This window comes from Leucoraja erinacea, chromosome 17, assembly GCF_028641065.1.
Source record: "Leucoraja erinacea ecotype New England chromosome 17, Leri_hhj_1, whole genome shotgun sequence".
Lineage (NCBI taxonomy): Eukaryota > Metazoa > Chordata > Chondrichthyes > Rajiformes > Rajidae > Leucoraja > Leucoraja erinaceus.
This window is the reverse complement of record NC_073393.1, coordinates 42,694,859-42,708,137: the sequence shown is the minus strand read 5'-3', so window position 1 is coordinate 42,708,137 and position 13,279 is coordinate 42,694,859. Positions and strand designations below refer to the sequence as shown.

Below are 13,279 nucleotides of genomic sequence, written 5' to 3'. Positions count from 1 at the left end.
TTTGGGTCGAGACTCTTCTTCACACTGAGAGTCATGGAAGAGGAGGTCTAGAGATATGGTAGGGTAAGGTGTGAAAACAACAAATCAAAGCAGATGTAAGGAAATGTAGAAAGGTTCATTGTTAACTGAGGGGAAGGTGACAATGCAGCATACAATTGGTAATATTTAATAAGAACAGCAAAACTAGTCGGTGAACTAGGATGGGGATGGGATGGGGAGAGAGGGAACGCAAGGGTTACTTAAGTTGGAGAAATCAACATTGGGTTGTAAGTTGCCCAAGCAAAATATGTGGTGCTGTTCCTCCAATTTGCATTGGGCCTCACTCTGACTGTGATGGAAAGGTCATCGTGGGAATGGGCGGAGGCACGGATGAAGTAAACTTTTAGTCTTTTCCCCATAGAAGAGGATTTCCATGCTGTATACTTTATGACTCTATAACACAATCAATGACCAAGTCTCCACAGCTTATGCAAGATTATTTTTACTTCTTAGATGGAAATTGGAGATGAAATAGCTACAACTCCAGCCATTTCTTGATGGAGAAAAAGACATCTAAAAGACACATTTTGAACAATGTTTTATACATTTCAAGCATTGAAGCAATATAAAAGTGCGTATTAAACATAACTTTATATTGACAACAAAAGAGACACATAATGACACACAGAAATATTTAGGCTTCACTGTCTCGCGGGGCCAAATGTTCTCAAATTCAAAACAAATGAACTTTAACTTCTGTACAAATGTTATTGTGGTACATTGGATGTTTTGTATTCCTTTGTACATTGATCCTTTTGTACATTTCCCTTCCTCCGTAACTTTTAATGATTATTCTATCGGGAAATGCCATAATTGCCCCAGTGTTAAATCACAGAAAAGAAAAAGTTATATTGGTCTGAACACAAAACTTAATCCAGGGGATTATGCACATTTCTATGCAGAACCGATCATTGCCTGCCTCCAAAACCATTATTCATTTGTAGGTAGATTTACACCCCCCCCCCCCACACACACTTTTTTAAATCTGTCCTTTCTTTAAAATTATTTCCTTCACTTGATGTTCATTCTTGAAGTACCATTTAAAAATAATTTAACTCTACGAACTAAAACAGTGTTTGAATTATACAATTAAAAACAGTGTTTTTCCAGTGGTACGATATGGTACATGGAATTATACCAGCTGAACTGCATCAGTAGTAGACTTACTCAACTTCATTAATAGCAAACTAAATTGATAATTTCTTTAAATTAATTTTGACTATTCTTCAATATTATATTACATGTGTTCACATCACTTTCAATACCGTAAATGTCATTTCTAAATATTGTCAGAATAAAAACAATTTCACTGTACAAATATCAAAAACTAGTTCTGGATGTACACAAGCATTGGATGATTGCTCTCTTAATTTGTGTACATCGTGCATTTATTTTTACCAAATGGATAGCTTATTCAGGCATCATTTTATTGACCAAGAGCTTTTTCAGCCTTCCATACAACACCAATAAGAAACACAACATTTTTTTAAATTGCTAAGTTATTGTAGAGAATGAAATACAAGAAATAAACACCAGGACACTCTTCTGAGAGTAAGAACAAAATACAAATTGTTAGAGGAACTGAGGGAGTCAGGCAACATATGTGGAGGCAAAGGTACAGTTGATGTTTTGGGATAGCTGGAGTAACACAACAGGACACACAGCATCTCTGGAGAAATGGAGTAGGTGACCTTTTGGGTCGAGACCCTTCTCCATGACTTTAAAGCTGGCACAATGACTTCTTCGGACTGAGAGTCCGGGAAAAGGGGAACAAGAGATATAGATGGTAATGTAGCGAAATATAGAACAGATGAATGAAAGATATGCAAAGTAACGATGATAAAGGAAACAGGCCATTGTTAACTAGGGGCTAGGTGAAAATGAGTTACAGACAATGAGATGGAACAAGATGACTCGGTGTAGGAAGGAACTGCAGATGCTGGTTGAAACTGAAGTACTTTATGTTATTATGTTTCATAACATGCAGATGCTGGTTGACACAAAAAGCTGGAGTAACTCAGCAGGACAGGCAGCATCTCCGGAGCGAAGGAATGGGTGACGTTTCAGGTCGAGACCCCACTTCATGATTTTGATGCTGGTACAATGATGGGTGGGGAAGGGATGGAGAAAGGAGGATGCAAGGGGTACTTGAAGTTGCGAAAGCAATATTCATACCGCTGGGCTGTATGCTGCCCAAGGCAGGTCTGGACAGTATAGGGGGGGGGAACAAGAGGAATCTGAGTGGGTAGTACGTGCGGGTGATAGGCAGATTGAACCAGGTGGGGGGCAGTAAAGGAACTGGGTAATGGGCTGTCAGGGGTAGCTTAGACAAAAGGGGTAGAGGATCTGAGTGGATCAGAAAGAGAAGAGGGGTGTGGGTTATCTGAAAATGAAAAAATTCAAGGTAATATAATGAATTCTAACGGTAACCTGGACTCCCTCTGTTCCTTTCTCTCTCCCCCTGATCCAACCAGTTCCTCTTGCACTTCCCCTTCTTTCCAAATGTACCTATCACCAGCCCCGTGTTACCCAGTTTCTGTTCCCTCCCCACCTAGTTCCATCTGCCCACACCCATATACTCCACCACAGTCCATCACCCCCTCCCGCTTACATCTTTACACTGGCACCCCTTTACATTCTCAATCCGGATCTAGGGTGTTGACCAAAAATGTTTTCGGGTCACCCCTCTGTAATCTAATTTCACTCATCAGCTTCCTTCCTTATCCATTTACCCCCACAGTTCCTGCCTGACCTCGCGTTCTTCCAGCAATTTGTATTTTCCTTCAGATGCCAGCCTTTGCATTCTCCTGCCTTGCTCTTCGGAGGTCAAGTTGCTGAACTTAACTATGCTTTTCCCCAATTGAGTCGGGGTCAGCTAAAGAATATCAGAACACATTATCTGAACCATACTGAGAAAACTCTAGGTATACAAGACCATATTTGAGTCTTAAATGTAGAATTATTTCCACCATATTAAACATTATGGTAAACTAGATGAATGCAGGATTCATTGTTGTATTTCCATATACTTCTCTTACAGAACTCAATGTTTAAAGTCCCCAAATCTAGAGAAAACCAACCAAAGTAGAACTTAGGAGCCAAGAATGTTATTTGCTCTTTAGACTGTTGCGTTAAAAATTGTGAAAGTGTGTTGTGATCCACAGTAACTGGTTTATTACTGTGATATTTAACGTGTTTGAAACAATTCCCACATAACTAGGAATAAGAAAATGCAACTTTCAAGAAAAATATTCTCACTCTTGACACGACTGAAAAATTCATAAAGACTTTACCATCCTATCTTCAGAAAAATATTGTTGATGTTCAAAGAACAGGGGAAAATCCTCTTTAAGAATTATGTCGTAAGAAATCCTTAAATTGAATTTTTATAAATAATAGGTGCTTATATATATTTATTTTCCCGGATACTGAAGCAATGCAAAAGATAATTTTAATAAATAAGTTAAATACTAAATAGTTACTTTTAAAATTGATGGATTGTAACTCTGCATTTTGTTTTATTTTTCTGTGGGGGCTAAAATCGCACAAAGACTCTGTGTTGCCATTTGTCTTGTCTAGGGTAGCATGTGCAACCAGAAATAAATAATAACTAGGTAGCAATTAGATAGTTTCCCTAAGTTTGGATACTGATTTCTGAAAATGTGGTATGAGCCCCTTCATTTAAAAAAAATCTCCTTTACTTAAGAAATAGAAACTGTGTGTGTCCCCATTGTCAATAAAATTGGTTGCCACGAAGTCTCGGAGGGTAACAAGTATTTTAGAGGTGATTACATACTATGAAGTATTCTTCCATACTGGGATTTCAATTCACAACCGATGAATATTCGCCATTATCTACTGCACTCGATGCATGAACAAGACATGACTGGGAGCGGCTTGGGAGTGCAGCAAGTTAGGTGATTGTGGAGTCATAACCCAGCATGATACAGCAGTCAACTAAAATTTAGTCCCACCCCAATTTAGGTAGAAAGTGAGAAATAACCTTGACCAAGCTGCCTTTCCACAGCTTGGAATACTGAGAAAACTGTATAGGTAGTTCTGCTATAACACTTGTTTCCATAATTCAAATTGGATATACCATAATTGATGAATTAGAAACATTATTTTGTATTATGTAGGTAGAATTGGTTATAATAACAGGAACTGAAGAAGCACTTAAGAGTAACTTTGAAAATTGACAAGCAGAAAAAAATCTGCCCTGCTAAAAAAACAGGTAGGGAAAAAAAAACTATTTCCAAATAACCCCCCCCCCCCCCACACACACACACACACAGTAATCACATATCATTGTTTCTAAAGAAGAGTCTGTCAGTTTCACTGTAGGTTACCATAGAAATTGACATGTGTCTGCTACTAGTGACTCTGGTACAATGGTACCCTGTTAAATAAAGCAGCCTTTCATATTTTTAGCCTGTGGTTACAAAATTAATCACCTTTTTTAAAAAAATGCACGGAAAAAAATGTTAAGGACTCTGAAACTATCCTAACCCCCCTATCCCCAATGACAATTTTTTCTTATAAAGCAATTTTCACAATGCCGTTTCTTAAGAATGTAATTAGCATGCAAAATAGCAGAACTCTCTGTCATGCTGTTCCTTGCTGCCAATATATTCCTGTAATAAACCATTGAATCACGTGTTGGATAAAACACTGTGATCATACTCTGAGCACTTTTACTCATTAAACATCTTCAACCAAAATGAATTACATGAAGGATTACTATAGACTAAAATCTATCAGAAGCTCAAAATGCAGTCTTGACAAAGAAGCAAATGTTTTATCTCAGAAGCACTCCCATATAGAAGTGTCTGAAGGACCAATTAAAAAGTCAATCTTTCTCATGTCATTTTTAGATTTTAGTCCCATTTACATGTAAGTATAGCAGGCACACGGTTTTCAGAATTGCATTCATTAACAAATGTAAGATAAGGCAAACAGAGCAGCAAGCATTACCATTGAACTAACATGAGAAACCTACTTGAGCATATGTAAAAACTTTAAATCACTCAGGTGAAATATTAGACAACTGGGTCGCTTTCTAATAAAAAGATCGAATGAAGAATTCTCAACAAATTTTGAGATGATTGACCAATCTTCATCCTGAAGGTAAACAAATAATTCCAAGGGAACTAAAGACTTTGGACCATGTAACAATGCCTCCTTTCCTTAATTCTTTGTGCGTATTTCTTCAGCAACTTAATTTTCTTATTGTGAAGATTGAGGTACCACTTCCAAAACCTTTTGACTGAAGATCGTAATGGAATCTACAAGAAAGATGAAAATGCTGTGAGTGAAAAATGAACAATATGCTGGTGATGAGCATGCTTTCAGCCATTCATGTTAATGAGCAATATCACCCTCAACGGGTTGTTGGGGCTCAGGGCCCAATAATCAGCCACCTTCTAGTCCCTGTTTGTTTAAGAAAGAACTGCATATGCTGGAAAAATCGAAGGTAGACACAAATGCTGGAGAAACTCAGCGGGTGAGGCAGCATCTATGGAGCGAAAGAATAGGTGACGTTTTGGGTCGAGACCCTTCTTCAGACTACCTTCTAGTCCCTGCTAACTTTGGGGAGCTGATTGCAAGCTTGGTGAGGGCTCTGCCCATTTCATTCTTTGTATGTGGACGCTGGTAAATGTGACTATATTTTTAGGACAGAATGATTCACCTTTTGATATACATTTACAGACCAGTTTCATTGGCAATACAGCTGAAAATACAGTCTGTTCTCACCTTCTCCATCATGGTCTGGTTTGGCTTAGCTACCAAGCACGACACCTGGAGGCTGCAGCGAATCGTCTGATCAGCAGAGAAGGTTATTGGCTGCAACCTTCCCTCCATTGATGAACTGTACACTGCAAGGGCCAGGAAGCGAGCGGGCAAGATCATCTCTGACCCCTCTCACCCTGGCCACAAACTCTTTGAATCACTTCCCTCTGGCAGGCGACTCCGGCTTGTCAAAGCTGCCACAGCCAGACGTAAAAACAGTTTTTTTCCACGAGTAGTTGCTCTACTCAAAATCCAAAAATCTGTAGCCTCCCTTTGATCTGGTATTTTGTTGGTTCACATGCTTGATCAATGGTGTTTTATCATTAATGTTTTATTATTATTAATGTTTAGTGTTTTCTGAGTCATTCGTAACTGTCACTGTATGTCATGTTGTTACTTGTGGGCGGAGCACCAAGGCAAATTCCTTGTATGTGAATACTTGGCCAATAAACTTACTTACTTAAAAAAATGTCATTTTTTCCTAGATCTGAGCCTAAATGGAGAAATTCTTCTGTGGCATTCATGTTGATTCTTAAACACAGTTGCCGTGGACTTCACCCTTCATCTCAGCACCATCACATTTTCTATCTAACTCCACCCCTGCCCATGGACATTCTCCAAGTCATTCCTCCTGTTGACCAGAGTCCTGGCACTGCTGAATTAGGTGAACTCAGACATCTTTTGAGATGTTTCTTTTGAGACATCTTAAAATAAATGTCTTTTTAAGTCAGATTAAAAAATATATATATTCTCAGTAGAGGGATCCAGCAATCAAAACCATCCTCAGATGATGTCTTAGATGGAACAGTCGTCATTGAAAAGTAGAACTGCTGCTGTCGATATGACATTTAAAATACAAAGAAGATGACTTATTTTTCCACTGGATACAATATCGATAACACCTTGGGTAGCACACTTTTTACTTTCTCTGCCATTTCATCAGCTATCATTTTGGCTCAGTATTTGTGTATCATCTGGTCTTACTATTAACACCATATTGTAGAGGCAAAGCAACCTCAATATGGTTTTAACAGCAAGGTTACCATCAAATGAAGTCATCTGCTCTAACCCTATCAGATATAGTCCCTTTGTTCTGCTCGTTCCTCCCACACCCAGAACTAAATTGTTTCTCTCAGTCTGCTGAACCGCTCATTCCGTCTGTCAATCACTGAATTCTTGTCATAATTTTAATTTTGCTTTTTTAACACAAAAGAACTGGTGACAGATGACGAAAACGAACTTATACAAAGAAATGTATGTTCTAAAATGTAGCGATATCGTTTCCTCAAGCTGTCATCAAACTTGATAGTTATGTTCCAGAAACAAAGGAAGTTCTAACATTTCATGACCAAAACACAATGTTAAAAGTGCTTCTTTTTTCTACAGATGTGTTGAGCATTACTATCATTTTCCTTTTTTATATCAGAATCTAGCATTTTGTAACCAAAATTCGTGAGTTAAAATACACCAAGCTCATATTACAAATCAATATGCTTGGCACCATGAATCAGTGATAAAGTTCTGGGTGATATCATGTAATGTATGACACATGAGCCTGAGAATCAATGTAAGGATGATTGTTGGCCGGTGTGGACTCAGTGGGTTGAAGGGCCTGTTTCCACACTGCATCTCTAAACTAAATTAAAACAAAACCAAAATGGACAACTAATCTTACTAATCACAAATTTGTTCACGTAAATATGCTTACTGGTTGCATTCACGAGCCACGTAGGTTTGTTTTTCCAGTGAACTCCTATATAATAGACGGGAATTCCAGACAGGACAATGGCAAAACCAATGGAGCATTCCACAGGTGTCATCCATATGGATACAACAATCAAAAAAACACAGGCCAGCACAAAAGTGATCGGGAGAATGATGTTAAACTGTAAAAGATAAGAAAATATAATGTTAGTTTCAAATTTCACATAATTGACCTTTTATTTATTTTTTAATTGGTGCTTCATCCTCAGTTATCTTCCGATACACAGAAATCAGGAAGCAGATCAGCTCATTCAGTCTGTGAATCACTGAATTCACACCATTCATGACATAACATTTATTTTGCATTCTTAGCACAAAAGAACCGGTGACCGATGATAAAAACTAAGAATTATGTTCTAAAATTTAGCTGTATCGTTTTCATCAAACTTGAAAGTTACATTCCATAAACTAAGGAATTTCTAACATTTGATGAAAAATGTGCTCCAAGCCACATAACCTGCATCAGGGCTGAACATAAGATGCACGGGATTCATGATGACCTGGTCGTACGGATTCAGAATTGGCTTATTCCTAGAAGACAGAGGGTTGTGGTGGAAGGAAAATATTCTGCCTGGAGGTCTATGCCCAGTAGAGTTCCACAGGGATCTGTGCTGGGACCTCTGCTGTGGTGTGATGTGTTTGGAAGCCTAGACAAGGATCTTTGTTTCTTATCCAGCTACAGGCAAGGCCCTGGAGGTCTGGAGATTGGACATTTTTTTCCCTTTGTTTAATGAATAAAATAGAGATAATTCAGGGACCTTTAGGCCGGTGATCCTCACGTCAGTGGTAGGGAAACTATTGGAAAGAATTCTTCGAGATAGGATTTACTCCCATTTGAAAGAGAATGGACTAATTAGGGATAGCCAGCACGGCTTTGTATACAGCATGTCATGTCTCACTAACGATTGAATTTTTGGGAAAGTTACAAAGAGATTGATGATGGTACGGTGGTAGATGTTGTATACATGGATTTTAGTATTTAGGTTTTTGATCATGTCACCCATGGTGGGCTGATCCAGTAGATTAAGATATACAGGATTCACAATGACCTAAATCATCTGGATTCTGAACTGGCTTATTGTTAAGATGGAAGATATTCTGGCTGGGGGTCTGTGACCAGTGAAATGGGAGATGGTTTAACCCGAGCAAGTGTGAACTGTTATACGTTGGGAGGTTGATCACAAGGAGAGAATATACAGGGTCCTTCAGAGCATTGACGTGGAGAAGGCAGCACAAGTAGATGGGATGGTTAAGGAGTGGGATGGTATGCTTGTCTTGCTCGCTAGCGTCATTGAATACAAAAGGCAAGAAGTCATGATGCAGCTCGACAAGGCTTTGGTTACTCTGCATTTAGAGTATCGCACTTTTGTTCACCCCATTACAGGAAGGATGTGGAGGCTTTGGTGCAGAGGAGGTTTACCAGAATGTTGCCTGGTTTTGGGGGATTCAGCCACAAGGTTGGATAAACGTGGATTGCTTTCTCTGGAATGTCAGAGGTTGAGGGGACATTTGATGGTATATAAAACGATGAGATGAATAGATAGGGTAGACAGTCAGAACCTTTCTCCCAGGGTGGAAATATCCAACACTAGAGGATATTACTGTAAGGTGAGAAGGGGAAAGATTAATGGAGATGTGTGGAGGCAAGTTTTTTTTTTTTACATAGTGGTGAGGGCAGAAATGCATTGCCTGGGGTGGTGATGGAGGCAGACACTACAGTCATGTAAGGGGCTTTTAGATAGGCACATGGAAGTGGAAGGGATGAATGGATCTGGGTTAGGTACATCCAGATGAGATCAGTCTAAATTGGGCTGAAGGGCACGTTCCTGTGTTGTGCTGTTCTAGGTTCTATAGACGGTCTTGATCTTTAAATATGTCTCTGCTTATCTCACCTTTGCTTTGGATTAGTCACTGGCTGGAGTTAAGACGACTTATTCCCCAGTTTTTTTATGCTCAAGAACTAATTATCAAGACCTGTGGTAAGATTGTGGCAGAGCAATTAGGAGATCAGTCTTTGTTTCCTTGTTGTGGGAAATACCTTTGCTATCACCCAGGACAGCCACTGTAATGGCACTGTAATGGCACAATAATGCACATTGTTGTGGTCACAATTATTAAGTACAAGTCATTGGGGAGCTAATGCTTTGAAAAAAAAAAGCCACAAGATGCTGGAGTAACTCAGCGAGTCAGGTAGCATCTCTGGAGCACATGTTAAGGTGAGGTTTTGCCTGAATGCTACAGCTGAGTTACTCCAGCACATTTTTGTCTTTTTTTGGTACATCAGCTTCTGCAGTTCCTTGGTTCTAAATGTTTTGATAACCTGTTTAAGGAAAAAAAAGTCATTCAAATTGATGAATTTGTCTGTCAGGGTAAATGTGATTGAATATTGGTATCTCCGCACGTGTGTGAAATGAATCACGACTGCAGGTACCCCTTTACCTTTATTGGCCGTTCCATTTCTGGTCTCTTGTAACGCAGCCACATCATCCCAATAATAGCTAGTGCTATGCACAGCCAGTTGAAGAAACTGAAGAAGTTAATGACAGAGTATATGTCGACAGAGAATGCATACAACAAAGTCATTGCGCACTGTAAAAACAGAAAGAAGACATTATCAGCAAAGAAGAATGCAGCTTTAAATATTTATATAGCTTTTATAAAATTTACCTTTTACACAACATTTTAAATTTTGATTTGGAATTAGTGATGGTAAATTGGCAGTCTACCTGAAAATTTGGTTATGAAATATAATTTTTTTTTTTTTTTTTTTTTTTTTTAAAGATTGTTGGAAATATGCAGCAAATCGGGCAGCTTTTGTGGAGAGAATAACACTTTAGGTCATTGATATTTAATCTGTAGTAAAGAAAGTTTAAAATCAAACAAATTTCCAGCTGCAGGAAGACAGACAGGTGGAACAAGCACATGGATTAGCTGTGATCGGATGGAAGTTTGATAGACACTACCCCCATTCCCTTCATTTTGACTGCCTCTCCCCCTTGGTACTTTAATTTTTGTCTTGATTGCTTTCATGTTAGGAACTGCAGTTGCTGGTTTAAATAGAAGATAGACAAAATGCTGGAGTAACTCAGCGGATCAGGCAGCATCTCTGGAGAAAAGGGATGGGTGATGTTTCGGGTAGAGACCCTTCTTCAGTGAGAGTCAGGGGAAAAGGAAATGGGAGATATAGACAGTGATGTTGAGGGATATAGAACAATGAATGAAAGATATGCAAAAAAGTAATGATGATCAAGGAAGCAGTCCAATGTTAGCTGTGGGCTGGGTGAAAATGAGTTCCAGTCAATGAGACTCAACAAGATGACTGAAGCTAGTATGACTTGGGTGGAGGAGGGATGGAGAGAGGGGGTATGCAAGGGTTACTTGAAGTTAGAGAAATGAATATTCATACTGTTGGGTTGTTAGCTGCCCAAGCAAAATTGCTCTCATTCTGATGAAAGGTAATTAATCTGAAATGTTGACCCTGCTACTCTCTCCACCGATGCTTCGACCATCCAAACATCCTCTGTTTTTGTTTCAGATTCATGTTTTCTGCTGTTTGTTGCTAATTACTGAAGAGTTTCAGTAAAATTAAATAATACTATACAATTTAAAAAATGTTGAACTTAGATAATGCAGCCAAGAGCTAAATTGGTTGCACTATCTATGTTCATCATTTCAATGAGTATGAGCAGCATGCCAAGTTTGTTCAAAGCTGCATGATGTTGCCCCACATGTTTAGTTTAGTTTAGAGATACAGCACATAAACTGGACCTTCGGCCCAGCGCGTCTGCACCGACCAGTGATCCCCGCACATTAACACTGTCCTGCATTAGGGACAATTGTTTACATTTATACCAAGCCAATTAAACTACAAACCTGTATGTCTTTGGAGTGTGGGAGGAAACCAAAGTTATCTGATAAAACCCACGCAGGTTACGGGGAGAACGTACAAACTCTGTACAGACAGCACCCGTAGCCAGGATTAAACTAGAGTCTCGGGCGCTTTAAGCATTGTAAGGCAGCAACTCTACCGTTGTGCCACCATGCTGCCCCCGAGAAGGGCTAGAAAATAAATTGGCATTCTGAGACCTATTATATTTATCCTGTCACTTTAGGCTTTTGAATTTTTGATCAAATTGTAGCAGGCAATTTCTAGGCCATGGTAAAAAAAATTGCATGATTATATACATTGTTGATTGTTCAGAAATTTCTGCAACTTTGCAATGCAGGAGTTTGTGAAAATTAAGTGAAATGGATAAGGTCTGAGATTTATGACGACTATATCAATTTTAAACATATTTAATCATCCGATTCAAAGTGATGTACAATCAATTAGTTGATTCTTTTGTGTAAAAACATGAAATGGGAAAATAGAAAGGTGCAACACAGGAATAGGCCCTTCAGCCCACAAGGAACACGATGCAGAGCTGCCAAGTTTTGTCACAGCATTTCAGTGTTCTAGTACCTGAAAATCAGTATTTTGCTGAGGAAATCAGGATTTATACGCGCATCCCTATTCTGCTTTGGCTGCGAGAGGCATCCTGGAGGTGGAACGATGGGCATCAGAAGCGATGTGCGGCGCATTCACAGGCCGATGTCCAGGAGGTGTGGGCGTGGGTGAGTCGGCGAGTAGGCCGCTGGATACCTGCAGCAGCCTGGGGCTCCATTAGCTTGGGACGTGGCTGAGGACGCGGCTTACAGCAGCACAGAATGGTGGAGCAACGGTAGAGGACATCGACACATCCCCGGGTCAGGATGACCCCTGCAACACTGACCCAGTGCCACCCCCAGGACAACGGACCTTTATGGCCAAGTTAAGACTAATGCTTTTTTTAAATGTCATACTTTAAGGGTACAAGATGGCGCCTGAAATGTGGTGACTCTTGTGAACTGACTCAGTGCTACCTACTACCATATACTTAGAATAACGTATAGCAGTCCTGAACGACTATCTACCCCATTAGTGATCCTCGGACTATCCTTCCCACCCCCACATCAGTCTGAAGAAGGGTCTCGACCTGAAACGTCGCCTATTTCTTTTGCTCCATAGATGCTGCCTCACTCGTTGAGTTTCTCCAGCATTTTTGTCTACCTCGGACTATCCTTGCTGGCTTTACCTTGCACTAAACGTTATTCCCTTATCGTGTAAATGGCTCGACTGCAAACATGTATAGTCTTTCTGCTGACTGGATAGCGCACAACAAGAGCTTTTCACTGTACCTCTGTACACGTGACAATAGAGTGTCATTGAACCATTGAAATATCCAGTCAATATTACATTGCACGTTATGAGATCGCGCTGTGCATAAGTTGCCTGATACATTTCCAGCTTTGCTGCATATCAAAGCAGTATTCCTCTGTAAACAACACGGGAATTTTGTAGAAGGCACAAAGACACTTTGGAAATGCAAGTATTTGTGTTTCTTAAAATCACTCCCTTACACAATCTCAGGTTGTTCTTTATCTAAAAGCATGTCAAAATATAGTCAAGCAATGAATGCTCATGTCTACGATGTGAAAGGATAGAAATGATTTTGAGAGATATGGGTGAAACAAGCGGAAATGGGACTAGTTTGGATGGGCATCTTGGTTGGCAAGAACGAGTTGTGCTGAAGGGCTTGTTTATATGCTGGATGAAACTGGACTTCATAGAAAATTCCAAATCTGCAAGTAGGATTTTGACAGACAC

General features: G+C 39.6%; 1 protein-coding gene across 1 annotated transcript in view; it reads right to left on the bottom strand.

Annotated features, from left to right (window-relative positions):
- Nucleotides 1-4,894: 4,894 nt before the first annotated feature.
- The window catches only part of slc7a5 (solute carrier family 7 member 5), a 70,592-nt gene continuing 62,207 nt past the window's right edge, over nt 4,895-13,279 (bottom strand). The window contains exons 8-10 of the mRNA XM_055649059.1: nt 10,033-10,182; nt 7,538-7,715; nt 4,895-5,324 (exon numbers count right to left, since the gene is read on the bottom strand). Of these exons, the coding sequence (XP_055505034.1) occupies nt 5,266-5,324; nt 7,538-7,715; nt 10,033-10,182 (387 nt within the window). The 3' untranslated portion in view covers nt 4,895-5,265. The remainder of the gene's footprint in view (nt 5,325-7,537; nt 7,716-10,032; nt 10,183-13,279) is intronic.